Source organism: Molothrus aeneus, chromosome 2 (assembly GCF_037042795.1).
Source record: "Molothrus aeneus isolate 106 chromosome 2, BPBGC_Maene_1.0, whole genome shotgun sequence".
NCBI classification, from domain to species: Eukaryota; Metazoa; Chordata; class Aves; order Passeriformes; family Icteridae; genus Molothrus; species Molothrus aeneus.
The window spans coordinates 56,913,647-56,928,299 of record NC_089647.1 but is presented as its reverse complement, the minus strand read 5'-3'; the positions used below and the strand labels follow the sequence as shown (position 1 = coordinate 56,928,299).

Sequence of the window (14,653 nt, the reverse complement as noted above, 5' to 3'; positions counted from 1 at the left end):
GGTGTGAAGGAAACACCGACGTGGACAGACACGTGGATAGACACACATAGCCAGTTGTAGCCTTTAAAAGCTTGCCGTGTAAAATATTAGAATGGTTGTGCCCAGCCTGGACACGGAGGCTGTTGGCTTGTGCCAGTCAGCGAGGTGTTCTGTGGAGCAGTCACCGACCAGCAGTTTGTCAGCTCCAGCGCCTGAAAATTCCTGTGGCAAGTGTAAAAAATCAATCAACGCGTTGTTCTGTTTTAAAAGCTGGTGTTTTTTGACGACGGCCGTCTGTCTGATGGGGCGCCCCTCTTCTCCGCCACGGCGTGCGGGGCTGCGTGTCCCCTACACCCCCGACCCCCTCGGGAAGGGGGGAAGCTGGAGACGACACCCAGGGGCCTCTTGGAGGGGACGGCGATGGGGCAGGAGGAGCCCTGGCTGGGAGCTCCCCCAGCTGCCGGGCAGCTCAAGGGGCTCATTGTGCCCGGGGCTGGGCGGTGCTGCCCTCCCCGCGGGCCGGGGCCGGGAGCGGGGCGGGCCGGGGCGGTGCAGGCCCGGGGCCGGGGCCGGGGCCGAGCCCGGGCAGGTCTCCCTCCCGCGGCAGCCATGGTAGAGGGCTCCGAGAAGGTGCCGATCGCCCGAGTGGGGCCCGACGATGTGGAGCTGTGCCTGCCCCCCGTGAGTGCTGGCGGCTGGCACCGGGCGGGACAGGGTGGGATCGGGACAAAGCCTGTGGGCATGGCTTGGGATGGAACGGAACCCAGCAAGTCGGGACGGGATGGGACGGAACGGGACGGGCTGGTTTGGGACGGTGGGGAACGGGTGGGTCGGGACAGGTCGCGATGTAGCGGGTCGGGCCGGGTCAGGTCCGGCCGGGGGTCCCGGGGCGGGTCCCTGCCGTGTCCCTGCTCCACCCGCGCTCTCCGCAGGCGTACGCGGCTGCCGCGCCCCCCGGACCGGGGCGGCTGCTGAAGGCCGGGGCCGCGGTGCTGATCGCCGGGGCCCTCCTGCTGCTGGCCGGGGCCATCGGCGCCTTCTACTTCTGGAAAGGCACGGAGCGACAGGTGAGCGCGCCGGGCCGGGCCCCGGGCACGTCCGCACCCGGGCCGGGTGGGCGGGAAGCTCCCGCACCTACGGGAGGCACGGGCTGGAAGCGCTCCTTGCGAGGAGGTCTATAAAGAGGTCTTTAAGCAGACCTGTAGGGTTTTTTCCTTTCAAAAACCCCCAAACACCTAAAAACCCAAAGCCATAATCGTTGTCTTTGGTGGCTGTGTGGATGGAGCTTCCTGGAAGCACATTTATTAGCAAACAAGAAACACATCTTTGAGAGCACAGACTGCACATTGATTTCTGCTCACAAATCCTCAGTGAACTCAAACCCCAACAAGTCCCTGGGGATTCTCATCCTGGGCAAACTCCAGCTCTCAGGACAAAAAAACATTGAAATGTGTAAATTCTTTTTTCATAGCATCTGTATTCTCGGTCCAGATTCTACCTGGACCCTCAAGTATGTAATACTGTAATTAACCCATTAACAGGCACTGTTAATTCTGGTGCTTTGCATGACTGTGCATACACTTAGGTTTGCAGCTGAGGAGCAATTTTTAAAGTTAAGTTTTATTATTTACAGTTTCTGGGGTACACTTTATGCAAAGAATGAAACTGAGAAGCTGGTGATCAGTTAAAGACTCAAACTTCAGAGCATTATAACATGTTTACAGATTAACTTTTCTTTCTGTTTACACAGAAAGAAAAAAGAATCTGTGTTTAAAACATATTTGAAACATGGTGGTACACACATGAATGTACCATTCTCCATAAATTAAATTAGTACCTTTGAATTTACTTTGGAAGAAGTTTTGTACTGCCTCTGGCCACACGCCAGCCCTCATCAAGGAGAGCCTTGTGTGAATTCCAGCAGCCAGAGCAAAGGTGGCCCTGTGAGATACACCCCTACACATAGGGATAATTCAGATAATCAGAAAGAAAAGTACAAGGTTTTACAGCAAAAAGACAGGACACATTGCTGACCTCTAAGACGTGCTGCATGAACTGTGTGTTTCTCTGAGCTTTTGAAAAGGGAGAGTGATGCAAATGGTGGCATAGGCAGGGGACAGTGCTTTCAGCTCTGAGCAGGTAGGTGCATTTGTGGAGTACAAGACAATGCCTCCCTTTTTAGTGCTCCTGTCATCTAAATTCAGCCATACAAAATATGTCACATTCACAGTTTCCATTAAGCTTCAAAGTTGCTCTCTAGGTGAAGACACTGGGAAAGCTGAGAGTTATTTTTCCAAGCTGCCTTCAAACTCAGAAAGCTGCACTTGGGATTGCAAATGTTTAGGAAGCAACTGCAAAAATTATATCCAGGGTAATTAATTTTTAAAAACTAATACAATTTTAAAATTCTTTGTTTTATTTTATATCTTTAAATTCTTCCCTAAATGATGGGGTATCAAAGTCTCAACTCTAGCTTAGCCCCTGTCAAGGGGAGACCACATACACTGGTCTGGTTTTACGGACCACATTCAACAGGAATCCTAGAAAGCAGAAATATGGGAGTGGCTGTGTATAACTGAGGAACCATAAATCTTTAGCACCTTAGACTTCACTGAGTGAAGGTGAGAGAAGAAGAAATTTGTCTCTAGCTGTCAGTGTAAATTTTTCATTAAAATGCTGTAAGGGCTTTTTTAAGACCCAAAATAAACTGCTTGTGCAGCACTTTTAGCAGAGCTGCACAGAATCACAAAACCCCTCCACAGATTGTGGTCCTCCAGCAAATACAAACCACACTGTAGCTCTCCTCATTGAAAATAGGATAAGGGCAAATACGCTGACAAGGAAAATACCAGCCTATACAACTTCACATCCAATTTAAACAAAGTTTACATCCATTACAAGCTGGGAAGTGTGTTCGTATTCAAGAGGAACCTGTTTTCCTGCCTCAGCAGAACATCCTAAGAGATAAACAGGGCTTGGCTTCCTTCAGAGTAGGACATTCATGCCTGCTATCCTTTGGGAATCATGCCAGCATAACAAGCAATTCCTAAAATGTCCTAGAAGTGTTTTAGCTCAGAGTGAACATGGGTGTGGACTCACCCCACATTGGTTTTGAAGTAAAACTATAAGCACTCCCTGGCAGGGGGATCTCAGCTCTCTAGTCCTACCTGGTGCTCAGACCAGGGACAGCTGTGGGGTCAGAGATGGTTGCTCAGGGCTTTATCCAGTCAGGCTGTGAAAACTTCCAAGGATGGAGACTGAACAACCTCTCAGGGCTGGCCGCCCCACTGCCAGCCGGCCCCAGTGCTGAAGTAGTGCAGTGTTGGTTGCTGGAGGGTTATCAAATGCCTACAGCAGCAAAATTTAGGAGCTAAATAGGGATATGAGAGTCAGATTGACCATTGCCTGGTGTAGGAGGAAGGCAATAAGTAATTACTGGCATGTGCTACCACTCTTTTATTGATTCCAGGTGTACAACGTTCACTATACTATGAGCATTAATGGAAAAGTACAAGATGGATCAATGGAAATAGATGCTGGAAACAACTTAGAGACATTCAAAACAGGAAGTGGGAGTGAAGAGGCAGTTGAAGTTCATGATTTTCAGATCGTAAGTAGTGCCACTCTTGTCCTTCACGTAACACACTCCAGCACTGGACTCTTAAGGACACCTTGTTCTGCCCTGACTTCTCTGCCCCACTTAGTCTCAGATTCCAGCCTCCAACCATCCACACAAACATTTTTGCTCTCCTGGCTTGCATTCCCAGGGAGACAGGCAGTTTCCTCCAAAACAAAAATCAAAGTACTTTTTGGAGATCAGCCATGCCAGGTACCACTCCAGGAACTGGTGTGGATTAGGCTGCATCAGGTTTGACTCCATGTAGATGCTTTGCATCTTCAAACCACTGAGCAGAAATGTGACATGTGACCTTGGGGTCTCACTAGAAAAACATTCTGTCAGGCTGTGACACAACTCTCGCTTGATTTCATGTGGTTTGAACTGGCAGAAACACCTCCCCCAGACATCCCTGTTTGAGGAGCAGAGGGTCAATACAGTAAGCTAAGGAGACACCGAGGAGAGACCACTCTGCAGTGCTTGACTTGGGGAGCTTCCTTTGCCCTGACGTCAAGGATGGGAGCTGCTCTCTCCATGGCTTGGCCTGGTTTCATCCCCATGCATGGCAGAGGATGGAGGCATTTGGCACAGTTTATGCATCTGTGCACCAATGCCAGGTGCTGGGCCCCTCGGGCTGACAGCAAACACACTTGGGCACCCCAGCAACTTGTGGCTACTCAGCACAGAGCCTGGACTGACAGACGCCAAACCTCAGCAGAGCTCAGCAGCTCGGACAGAGTAGGTCTCTGAGCTGCCCTGAGCTACTAAGGCACATCTGTGTGATGCTGCACAAACCCATCACAGGGCCCAGAGCCTGCAGTTAAATGTTCTCAGGTGCAAAACACTCAGCCTCAGAGTTAAGCCCTCTGTAAGTCAAAGCGGCACCTAAAACAAAGATGCTGCTGCTAGGAAGTATCTCTGCTTCTGGAGCAGCCACCTTTCCCTTGCTGGATCTAGAAAGGCAAGGAAACCCAGCTCCTTGGCTTTTCAGCAAGAACAAATAAATCTGTGCCAGGAGATGCTGGACCCCCAACTTTTCCTACAGCTGTGGTTCTGCCTTTATGCAACTCTCATTAGCATCACCATAGCAACATTATCAGCAGCTGAGTAAGAGCATCCACAGCGAGCTCTTCTCATTTGCCTTTGCCATTTCACATCTGCACAGAAGCACAGTCCACTGGAGAGATGCTGAATTCATGTTTGCTCCACGTGTGTTGCTGCCTGTGAGATACTGCCTGTCACAGCCAGGTTACAAATCAGCTCCTAACACCAACCAGCTCAAGGGACCTCCCAGGGATGGTGCCTGCTTGTAATTAAAGAGGCCAGGGACAACCTCAGCAAAGGGATGATGCCACTTGGGTTTTCGGCCAAGAATGCACACAAAGGAGAAAGCTTCCAACAGACTGGTATTTACATTAGCAGTTTTGGATGGACTGGCACTGCTGGAATGACTGCATGGTCAGAGAAGGCTTGGATTTGGCAATAGTAGGGGTATTCCTAGAACACCTGGTACACCACAAAGCTTTATATCCTAATGCACCCATCCTTGGGATAGCCATCTCCCCTCTCACTGCTTTTTGTAGTCGTTTTGTTGTGAAGGGGGTGTGTCCAGCTACACAGGACCTGCAGACACACAAGACATGGCTCAGGTGCCCCAGTACCATCCATCTCATGCTGCACTGCATCACAATGTGCTGAGTTGGAAGGGACCCACAAGGAACATCAGGTCCAAATCCTGGCACAGCACCATCCCAAGTGTCACACTGTGTGCCTGAGAGCACTGTCCAAATACTTCTTGGTCTCAGCCAGGCTGGTGCTGTGATCACTTCCCTGGGGAGCTGTTCTAGTGCTCAGCCACCCTCTGGCTGAAGAACCTTTTCCTGATATCCAACCTGAACATCCCCTTACACAACCTCAGGCCATTCCCTGGGGTCCTGTCACTGTCACCACAGAGAAGAGATCAGTGCCTGCCCTTCCTGTTCCCCTCATGAGGAAGCTGTAACTGCAATGAGCTCTCTCCTCAGTCTCCTCCAGGCTGAACAGACCAAGTGACCTCAGCTGCTCCTCATACAGTTTCCCCTCAAGGCCCTTCACCATGTCCCAAACTCTCCTTTGGACACTCCCTAACAGTTTAATGTCTTCCATTGTGGCGCCCAACACCGCACATGAAGGCATCCATGATATCCCTTCAAGGCAGATGAGAGGGGACATGCTGACACCCACACCCCTTTCTGGCAGCTAGAGGCCAGGCAGAAAACCAGCACAACTTAAAGGGCACTAGGTAATTATATTTAGGTGGTTGACTGGAGCTTGGGCAACCACATGAAAAACACAAAAGTTTTGCCATTTACAAGAAGGCATCTAAATTTATAATGTAGAAGAGAGCTCTTTTATGGATACCCAAAACCTACAGTAGAAATGTAGATGCTACAATGGCAAGATGTTGATGCCCAAGGTTCTGGCATGGGCTGGAAGGTACATCCCAGGACTTGCAGGAGACTTGCTCCTTCTCTTGCTTAAAACTAGACATTTATGGTTTATGCAATTACATTTCACCCTAGTAGGCCAGACAAAGTCCCATACACAGATTTCTGCACCAAACTGCCCGTCACAAACTTCCCTTTGCTGTCACAGTCACTTATTTGTACAGACTGAACCAAACTGCCCCCACATTTTTGTAAAACTGTGTCACAAGGGTACTATGCCACCAGCTAGCACAATTTCAAGACTGCCTACGTTAGGTGCTAAGTTACAGTTCAAATCATGTCAACTAATTCCTTAACGAGCTACTCCAAGTAGCCTACAGCCTGCATGGAAGCACTTACATAAAACACCCCCCCACTTTTAGAAATCAAGCAAAAACTTCTAGACCAATTGGACCAAAACTGTGAAGCTAAAATGATGAAGGGAAGAGTGTTTTATTGCTTCTGGTTTTAAATAAGGTTAGCCTTCAGACTGAAAATTCAGTGGCAATTTTAGCAGAGCTGAGGCACTTTCTTGGGGGTGGTGAGGAGCTGGAGGGCTGTGCACAACCCCCTGCCTTCTGCTTTTGCAGGGCATAACTGGGATCCGTTTTGCTGAAGGAGAAAAGTGTTACATCAAAGCTCAGCCAAAAGCTCACATCCCTGAAGTTGATGCTATGGCTAAAGCGAGCCTCTCATCTGAGCTGGTAAGGGGTAGTTTGTTGGTTTTTTTAAACTAATCTTTGTATAGAGAGAGCCTAAAGGAGGTACTTAAATACAAATAAAAATGACATTTGGAAGCCACTCTGGCTCATGGTAGGGACAGGGTGGGATAGCTGGGATTCAGCTATTGACTGGTTGCAAGAAGTCCCTGAAAGGTAAGAAAAACAAGGTTGGTGTCAGACATGTCACTATGTCCAGGGACATCATGAGAGGCTGCAGCTTAGTGAGTGGGGAAGCCACAGACTGTTTTCTGCCAGATCCACAGGAGATCTCCATGACAAGAGCACCTGCCTGACACCAGGCTGTGCACAAGGCTGGAAGGGAGGGTGTGGAAGAAGTAGCTGCTGTTGTCAATGCAAAGGAGGACTGTGGTAGATCCCAGGAGATTTCTGTCAATGCTCTTGAGCAGAAACATGAACTCCATCACTCTAGTCAGTAAAAGGGAATTGTGGAAAACATGGCAAAAATTAAAGTATCTCAGAAGAAATAATTTATTTTAAAAATATGACTTAGTCTTCTTAGCATAAAACTTAATTTTACATGTTAATTAAATTTCATAGAATTTGCATCACAACCAGCACAGAAGCTGCAGTTCTCACCCAGATACCACCAAATCTCCTCACATTTGCCCAAAAAGCTGATTGCTTTATGTGCACAAAGCCTGAGTTTCCCAGAGCTCAGACCTCCAAAGTTATTGCTCATACAGGAGTGACTCCAGTGACTTGAGTCCAGCTGAGCCTGGATGCAGCTGGAGGCTCAGTCATTGGCAGGAGAGCACAGGAGATCCACAGCCCCTTTCCCTGGGTTTGCTGTGCTCCTGGGAGAATAAAAGCAAGATACAATTAGTGGGGAGAGAGGGGCTGTTAAGGCTGCACCTCCCTGCAGTGATGTTGTGACTGCTGAACATCTGCTTTAAAATTAAGGGGAAAAAGATCTTTCCTAACAGAGTCAGAAAGGCTGACAAATGTTACAAAGCCTCCTGAAACTGGCAGGATTTTCCCCATGATGGGAAAGAGAACTTGCACGAATTCCAGACAGTTCCATCTTTCCTGCCTTGCCTTATTTTAAAGGCAGCTGGCCTTGACTTAATTAGCGTGATTGCTTGAAGTCAAAGTTTGAATTTTTCATCTTTTTGTAAAAACAAAGTCACAGACCTGAAGACACTATCCTAAATAATCAAAAACTTGTTTCTAATTCTACCTGCTGACAGTAAAACTATTTCCTTGTCCTGTTTTTTGTGCATCTTCTCCCAAGATGCATCACCTATGTGACTGTTGCAACGAATTGCATGCACCAAGCAGCTTAGTGCTACCACTAAGACATTAACTTTTCCCTGTCACTCAACTTTCCAGGCCAGATGTACCACAGGAACGGCAAAGTAGTATTTATTTTTCTGGGCCAAGTCATCTCTCTGATATGGAAGTATTTAGGAGGAAGTATGCATATGCTGTTTTCCTGCAATGGGCATCATAGCAACACTACCTACAAAAATTGCTGAGTAAAATGAGTTTTATAGATACCCACATTCTGGCTGCTCACAAGTCAGGATCATTTCAAACAGAAACAAAGGATATTTTTATTTCTGAAAATTAGAGTCAGATATTTCTGATGTTGATAAAAGCTTAAGTGGAAGAATATAAATAAAGAGCAGTAGACAGATTGGATAGCAAACTTAAATGACTTGAGACCTACAAAATAAATCAATAAACACTAAAGAAACAGCAAGGGAATAAATTGATCTAGTCAGTTATATAACAAGTCTTGATGACTTTTATGAAAGCAATTTAGAATTTTAACTTTGAAATCATGCTGGTTTTCATGATTCAAAAGTTAGTTTTCTTTTAATATTTCACCGTTGCTATAAAATACTTACACATTTTATGTAAAATAATACTTTGAACTAACAACTTTAAAGAATCAATCACTGGCATTTTCCTACATTACTTTGAAGATATGAACCAAAAACCTGCAGGGTACACTTCAAAAAGGCAGGCTCCTTTAACTTGCACTTCAAGCTTATGGTCAATTGAATTGCTTTTACCAAACAAGACCTTTAATCAGACCGATCACATTGACTTAAAACTGGAAGCTGGAGCAGTTCTCAAGCTATAATCCTCTCTAAAACTTTTGAACAACATTCCTCCCCTCACCACCACCCCCCTCCCCCATACACACATTGTAAATAGTTATATATTGGGAGTATGTCAAATGAGAATAGAGCATAGGAAAAGATGAAGGACTTGGGTTTTGCTGGTATTCCATTGCTGCTTTGCTGAAGGTGGTAGAACTTTGGTTTCTACCACCTGAAATTCTGGTGCTTTGGGCACAAAGACCTCTGTCACCCAGCCCTCATGCATGGGGCAGAAGCCTTCCAGGAGTGAGATGGGTGAAATCACAGCCCCAGCAAAGCTGACAGAGGCTTTGCCCTTCATTTCAGTGGAGGCAGCCTTTCCCCAGGCTTTGGCTCAGCACGATTCCCTCACATTCATGACATAGAAGGATGCTCAGTATTAGTTGCAGCAGATAATTATACAGTTTGGTGCTCAAGAATTAGCAGTGAGCAGGCACATGACTGCTCACTGAGCAGCAAAGGATTTATGCTCTTCTATTTGCAGGAAGATGAAATCATGCCTGTGAGATTTGACAAAAACTCCCTTATCTGGGTGGCTGCAGATGAGCCTATCAAGCATAACAGCTTCCTAAGCCCCAAAATTCTAGAGCTTTGCAGGGATCTTCCAATTTTCTGGCTGCGACCAACATATCCCAAAGGTAACATTTCTTTTATTTGAAAAGTATGTTATCCCTCCCTTCATCTAAATGCCTTCCCTTCATCAGGTTTGCTACTGAAACTAGCACATCTGGGAAACCAGACTCCTTTCCTCCCTTGCCCACACCTTCCTGGGCTTGTGCCAAGATTGTGGGTTTGGAGTTTATCCCCTAGATATTTTCCATCCTTGTATTTACTCACACAATTTGCATAGCCCAAGTGGGTGACTTGCTAGGAAATGAAACATTTCCAGAGAGGTTAGTCTACTTCTAGAGAAGGACAAGACAACAGCTTAAACTAGCCCCCTTAATGTGTAGGCAGCTGACACCAGGTAGCAGGAACACGGGCCAGGAGTTTGGGACCATAGCCTGTCCTGTTTTCTACCCTGCTTCCCCAGAGGAATTCAGTGGAGTGGAAGGAAGATGCTTTAAGCCAGCCAGCTGGTGGGTGGTTTATGAGACCCTGGGGCAGTCCCAGCTCTGAACTTGGGGCCTATAGGCAAGCTTAGCAAAGGTGTTCAGGAGTCACCAGGAAGATGGCAACTCCTCCAGGTAACTTCCAGGCTTTGGAGGAGAGAAGGCTCAAAAATATGTATTCCTCCTTGGTCCAGTTAATATCAGAACACCTGGGTGGGACAACACATGTGGAAAAAAAATTAACACATTTTAGAGCACCTGTGGACCCAAGCTACCAATATTTTCCACTTCCCTTCATGATCTTGCATATCCCACCTGGCAACAAAAGAGCAATATCAAAGCTGTCCAGAACCAGATATCCTTGCGAGCAGGGCACCATCCTGCCATAAAAGAATTTTGAAAAATAAGTGAGATGTGAACAGGTGGTCTTGCTAGTGCTGGAAACTGCTGCTGGGTTAGTGACTACAGCTGGGTCAAAAAGCCCCCAACAAATCTCAAATTTTGCCTCGAGGGAGGGGGGAAAGGCAATCACACTGCTTTGGACAGGCACTACTGTTGCAGACACAACAGAGGAAGGCAAGCAGCTCCCATGGTGATGCATGTCAAGTTTGCCATGGCTTTCTCTCTGCCATCCATCCTCTCCTTTTTTAATATTTAAAGAAATCACTGAAATATTAGGTAACTACAATGATACACTCAAGGTAAGATTGTCCCTTGGTGATTATTCCTTCAGATAACCAAAGGAGACAAATGAAGAGAAACAAGCGCCAGTCAGAACCAAACTTCGATGAGGAAGACTTGGAAGCTGCTTCTGAAGAAGTAAACCCCAGGTCACACACCGTGCAGCTGACTCAAGAGCTTGGCCACCAGGCTAATGAAACCAGGCCAATGGGACAAGAAACTGATCAAACATTTAATCCAGACAACCCATACAACGTGAGTATTTACACTGTAATCTTCCTTCAGAGCTCAGGACTGTGTTGGACAGGTAACACTGGTAATGTGGGGCTTGTCATTATTTTTTTTTTTATCTGCACAGTCTTTGCTTGTTCAGCTGTTCTAGGAAATAATAGACTGGTAAAACACCTAAGAAGCTCAAAAATGTCTTCCCTCTGTCCTCTTCTCCCAGTTTTAGATTTCTGAAACAACTCTGAAACAAGCACAAGCGCTTGAGATCACAAGGTTAAGGCAAGTTGATGCCAAGTTTCTTTTTGAAGCTTCCAGATCCATATGGAAACAGCACTGGAGATATGACAAGGGTAGCACCTTCTAGAAACAAACCAAAACTGGTCTTGATCAGACAGCTGAGACCCATCATTTACTATGTGAAGAGAGTCCAGTAGCTAGAAACATGCTTTGCTCTCAAACAGAAATTAGTACCAGACATGACTGCCACAGGGAAACACAGCAGAAGTGTTTGGGTGCAAAGAGATAAAGGTTCAGCCAAATAAATTTCTTTCTCAACCTCTTCTCTGTGAGGGTAAGCAATCCTAGACTAGCAGTAACCTGACAGAGAAGAATCTGTTTTGAGACAGCAGCAGTGGGTGGAGGATGACTATCGTAAAACTTGTTCTCACCCTTCAAGAAGCAGCAGCCCCCAGAAAGAGCAGAGGAGCCACCCTGCTGTGTCCCAACACCTCTGCCACACTGCAGGAACACTGGCTGTGCAGGAGGCACCTTCCAGTCTGCTGCACCAGCGCCAGACAATTTACACCCACCATTTGGTGCAGCAGGAGTAAGTCATTTTAATACAACACTGTCACAAGATAAATGCCTCCTGCTTTGGAAGTAAGTCCCAGCTTTGACTTGACATTTATGCAACAGCAGGAGATCATTATACTGTGACAGCATTCCACCGAGTTGACATCCCTTAATTAAACTTAAATTAATCACTCCAAATAAAGTGGATCTAAATCGACTCTCTCACGAGGTCAGTAAAACAGCAGTGGCACTGGAATGTAGTTTCTCCTCACAGCCACTAAGGTGACCATCTCCATGAGGTCTGAGCTGCCCTGCCTCTGGAGGCACAACTGCCACAGGTCTGCTCTTCCAGCCAGGAGCAGCCGGGCCGAATGGAAAAGAGCCAGACAGAGGCAGCCATCAGGCTTCCCTCAGCCTGCAGGGCAGGGGTTGCCCTCACCAACAGCTACTGCACTGATGCCTATCACCAGGCTTTCTTAGAGACCAGCCACTGGACTGACAAGCACCATTCATTATGCTCCAGGCCTCTCCTGAAGGATGAAATGAATCCTCCCTAGAGCTATTTCTCTTTACTCACTGTAAGTGGAGTCTGGACAATGAGCTCAGGTGATGTTCATGGTGCAGGTATCTGAATTCAAGGATGATGAATCCCGACCAAGAAAACATCTTCCCTGCTCTCAGGACTGGGAAGGAGTTGCTGGGGTCCCTAAAAACACCCAGCTGTCACTAGTGTCCTGTGCAAGCCCAGACAAGGGGTGGCACCTTTCTGTGTCACTTTTTTTGTTGTGCCGCTACTTTCCAAAAATGAATGGCAAATGGTCAGGTAAAAAGCTGACTGGTACTTCAGTATTTGTGCATTTCTGCTGCTTTTCTTGAAGTAACACCAATGGGCAAAGAACAACCCAAGTTTCCAAAAGCAGAATATCAGGTTACCTTTTTTTCCCCAGAAATGAGGAATTTTGAAGAGTAAAGGCTTTTAAGTATTTTGTGCATGCTTTGCTCCATATAACTCCTTACTGTCAGCTAAGAACAGACAATTCTCACTGTCAACAATGCACCTAAGTGTAGTGGGGTGGGAGGGAAGGAACCAGACTCAGAGACAAGAGCCAAATCCTCAGAAAACTGCAGGGGACCAGAGGAATAGTTTCCTAAAAGTGCTGTAAAAAGCATTAAAATACAGAATCTAAAACTGATCATAAAAACCACATCATATATTTCAGGAATTCTCACCTACATTAAAGATTCAGGTAACTATCTTGCAATCATTTCTGTCACTAATATTTAAAGTTTGGGAGGAGCTTACTGTTGCTGGAGCTTTTCCAAGGGCAGTAGAATAAAAATAACGAAGTTAGATCTGCCTGTTGTTCTTTCCATTTTGCAAGGGTGATTGCACCAATTCTATGCTTCTGCCAAAGAGAGCAAGTCAAAAGAAAAAATAATAAAGCAAGATGCATGGGGCACTTAGTGGGAGTTTTGTCAATTTCCACAGCCCAAGACTGCAGGTTTTACCCTTTGTGGGGTTAAGGGGAGCATGGATGTATTCTGCTATTCCATGAGAATGAGAGCACTGGGATGACATTTAATCTTTCACATTCCAGCAGCTGGAAGGTGAAGGGATGGCCTTTGACCCCATGCTGGATCACCTGGGCGTGTGCTGCATTGAGTGCCGGCGCAGTTACACGCAGTGCCAGCGGATCTGCGAGCCCCTCATGGGCTTCCAGCCGTGGCCCTACAACTACCAGGGCTGCCGCAGCGCCTGCCGCGTCATCATGCCCTGCAGCTGGTGGGTCGCTCGCATCATGGGCGTTGTGTGAGGAAATCCCTTGACCAAAACAAAACAAACTCAACTGGAGCCTTGACAAAATGAGCAGGAATACAATGAACTGGTAAAAGACCAAAACCAAAGCAGCGGTACCGATCCTGCCTTACAAAATCAGAGCCTGTTTTTCTGCACCAAAAGCAAGGTCAGATATTCCAACTGCAAATTAAATGCTCAAGTTAATATTCCATTAGCTTTACAAGAGGGAAGGGTATAATAGCACTTGCTGAATTAAAAAACTGAGACATCCCAAAAAAAGACAACATTAAACTTCTCTCAAAATTGGTTTAGCAGTCCAGAAGCTTGCCCATACATCTAAATTCAGCCTTTCAAAACAAACGCCTCTCTTTCCAAGCTATATGTGAAAATTTACACCCAATTAAGCAACTAGCTCAACTTGTACACTTGGGAGTGCCTTTAATCCATGTAGCTTACTTAAATAAATCACAACTTAAGTTGCTCCCTGTTGCTATTCAGAGTTGCCAGGTCATTATGAATGGTTATAAACCAATTACAGCATACCTTTCCCACAAAGCTGCTCCAGGGTACACGGGAAAGCGCACATTGTGCTAAATCGGAAACAAACAGCAGGAAAAGGGGCTGTGGAAGGGGATGTGAGTGGCTGCAGAATCAAAACCCTTTGCACATCCCAACATCAAAGAAGCCCCAGCATCAAGAATCCTGTATCCATGATACCACTGTAGTGTCTAACAAGTATCTGCTATCCAGCTACTACAGCAAAAGTATTTACATAGAGTTACAGACCAAGGAGTCTCAAGACCCTTCAGAATGTACAACAGCCACTGTTATTTATAAATCCTTGAACTAGACACATTTGACACAAGATTACAACCCCTCTTTATTTCACATGGATAGCAGCCATTCACACCAGTTCCTTTAGTTTTGCTGAAGCTCACATCCCTTCCCCACAAGAGAAACTGTTTACCAGAAGGGAGGAGGGAAAAAAGAAAAGCCTTTTTTTTTTTCTCCCCCTTTCCTTTCTCACCTCACCCTTTTTACTAAGGCAAACTCTGCAATTACTGGGATTGATCCTATTACACATTAAATCTCAAAGGAAAGTACTAAGCTGAAACACTCAAAGGTGGAACAATTTAGTATTTCTAGCCTTGAAAAACAAAATTAGTGGTATTACACTGCCTTTATCAATAC

At 46.3% G+C, this 14,653-nt stretch overlaps 1 protein-coding gene across 1 annotated transcript; it reads left to right on the top strand.

The window, feature by feature from the left end:
• Positions 1-566: 566 nt before the first annotated feature.
• CNMD (chondromodulin) lies at positions 567-13,943 on the top strand. The gene is made up of 7 exons (XM_066545044.1): positions 567-660; positions 912-1,046; positions 3,449-3,589; positions 6,651-6,764; positions 9,396-9,549; positions 10,697-10,899; positions 13,263-13,943. Exons 1-7 carry the CDS (start codon positions 589-591, stop codon positions 13,476-13,478), a joined length of 1,035 nt encoding a protein of 344 aa, XP_066401141.1. The 5' UTR covers positions 567-588; the 3' UTR covers positions 13,479-13,943.
• Positions 13,944-14,653: the final 710 nt, after the last annotated feature.

Coding starts and splice junctions, on each gene's coding strand:
- CNMD (XM_066545044.1), top strand. CDS start 589: ATGGTAGAGGGCTCCGAGAAGGTGCCGATCGCCCGAGTGGGGCCCGAC. Junction 661..911: donor TGGAGCTGTGCCTGCCCCCC/GTGAGTGCTGGC, acceptor CGCTCTCCGCAG/GCGTACGCGGCTGCCGCGCC. Junction 1,047..3,448: donor GGAAAGGCACGGAGCGACAG/GTGAGCGCGCCG, acceptor TATTGATTCCAG/GTGTACAACGTTCACTATAC.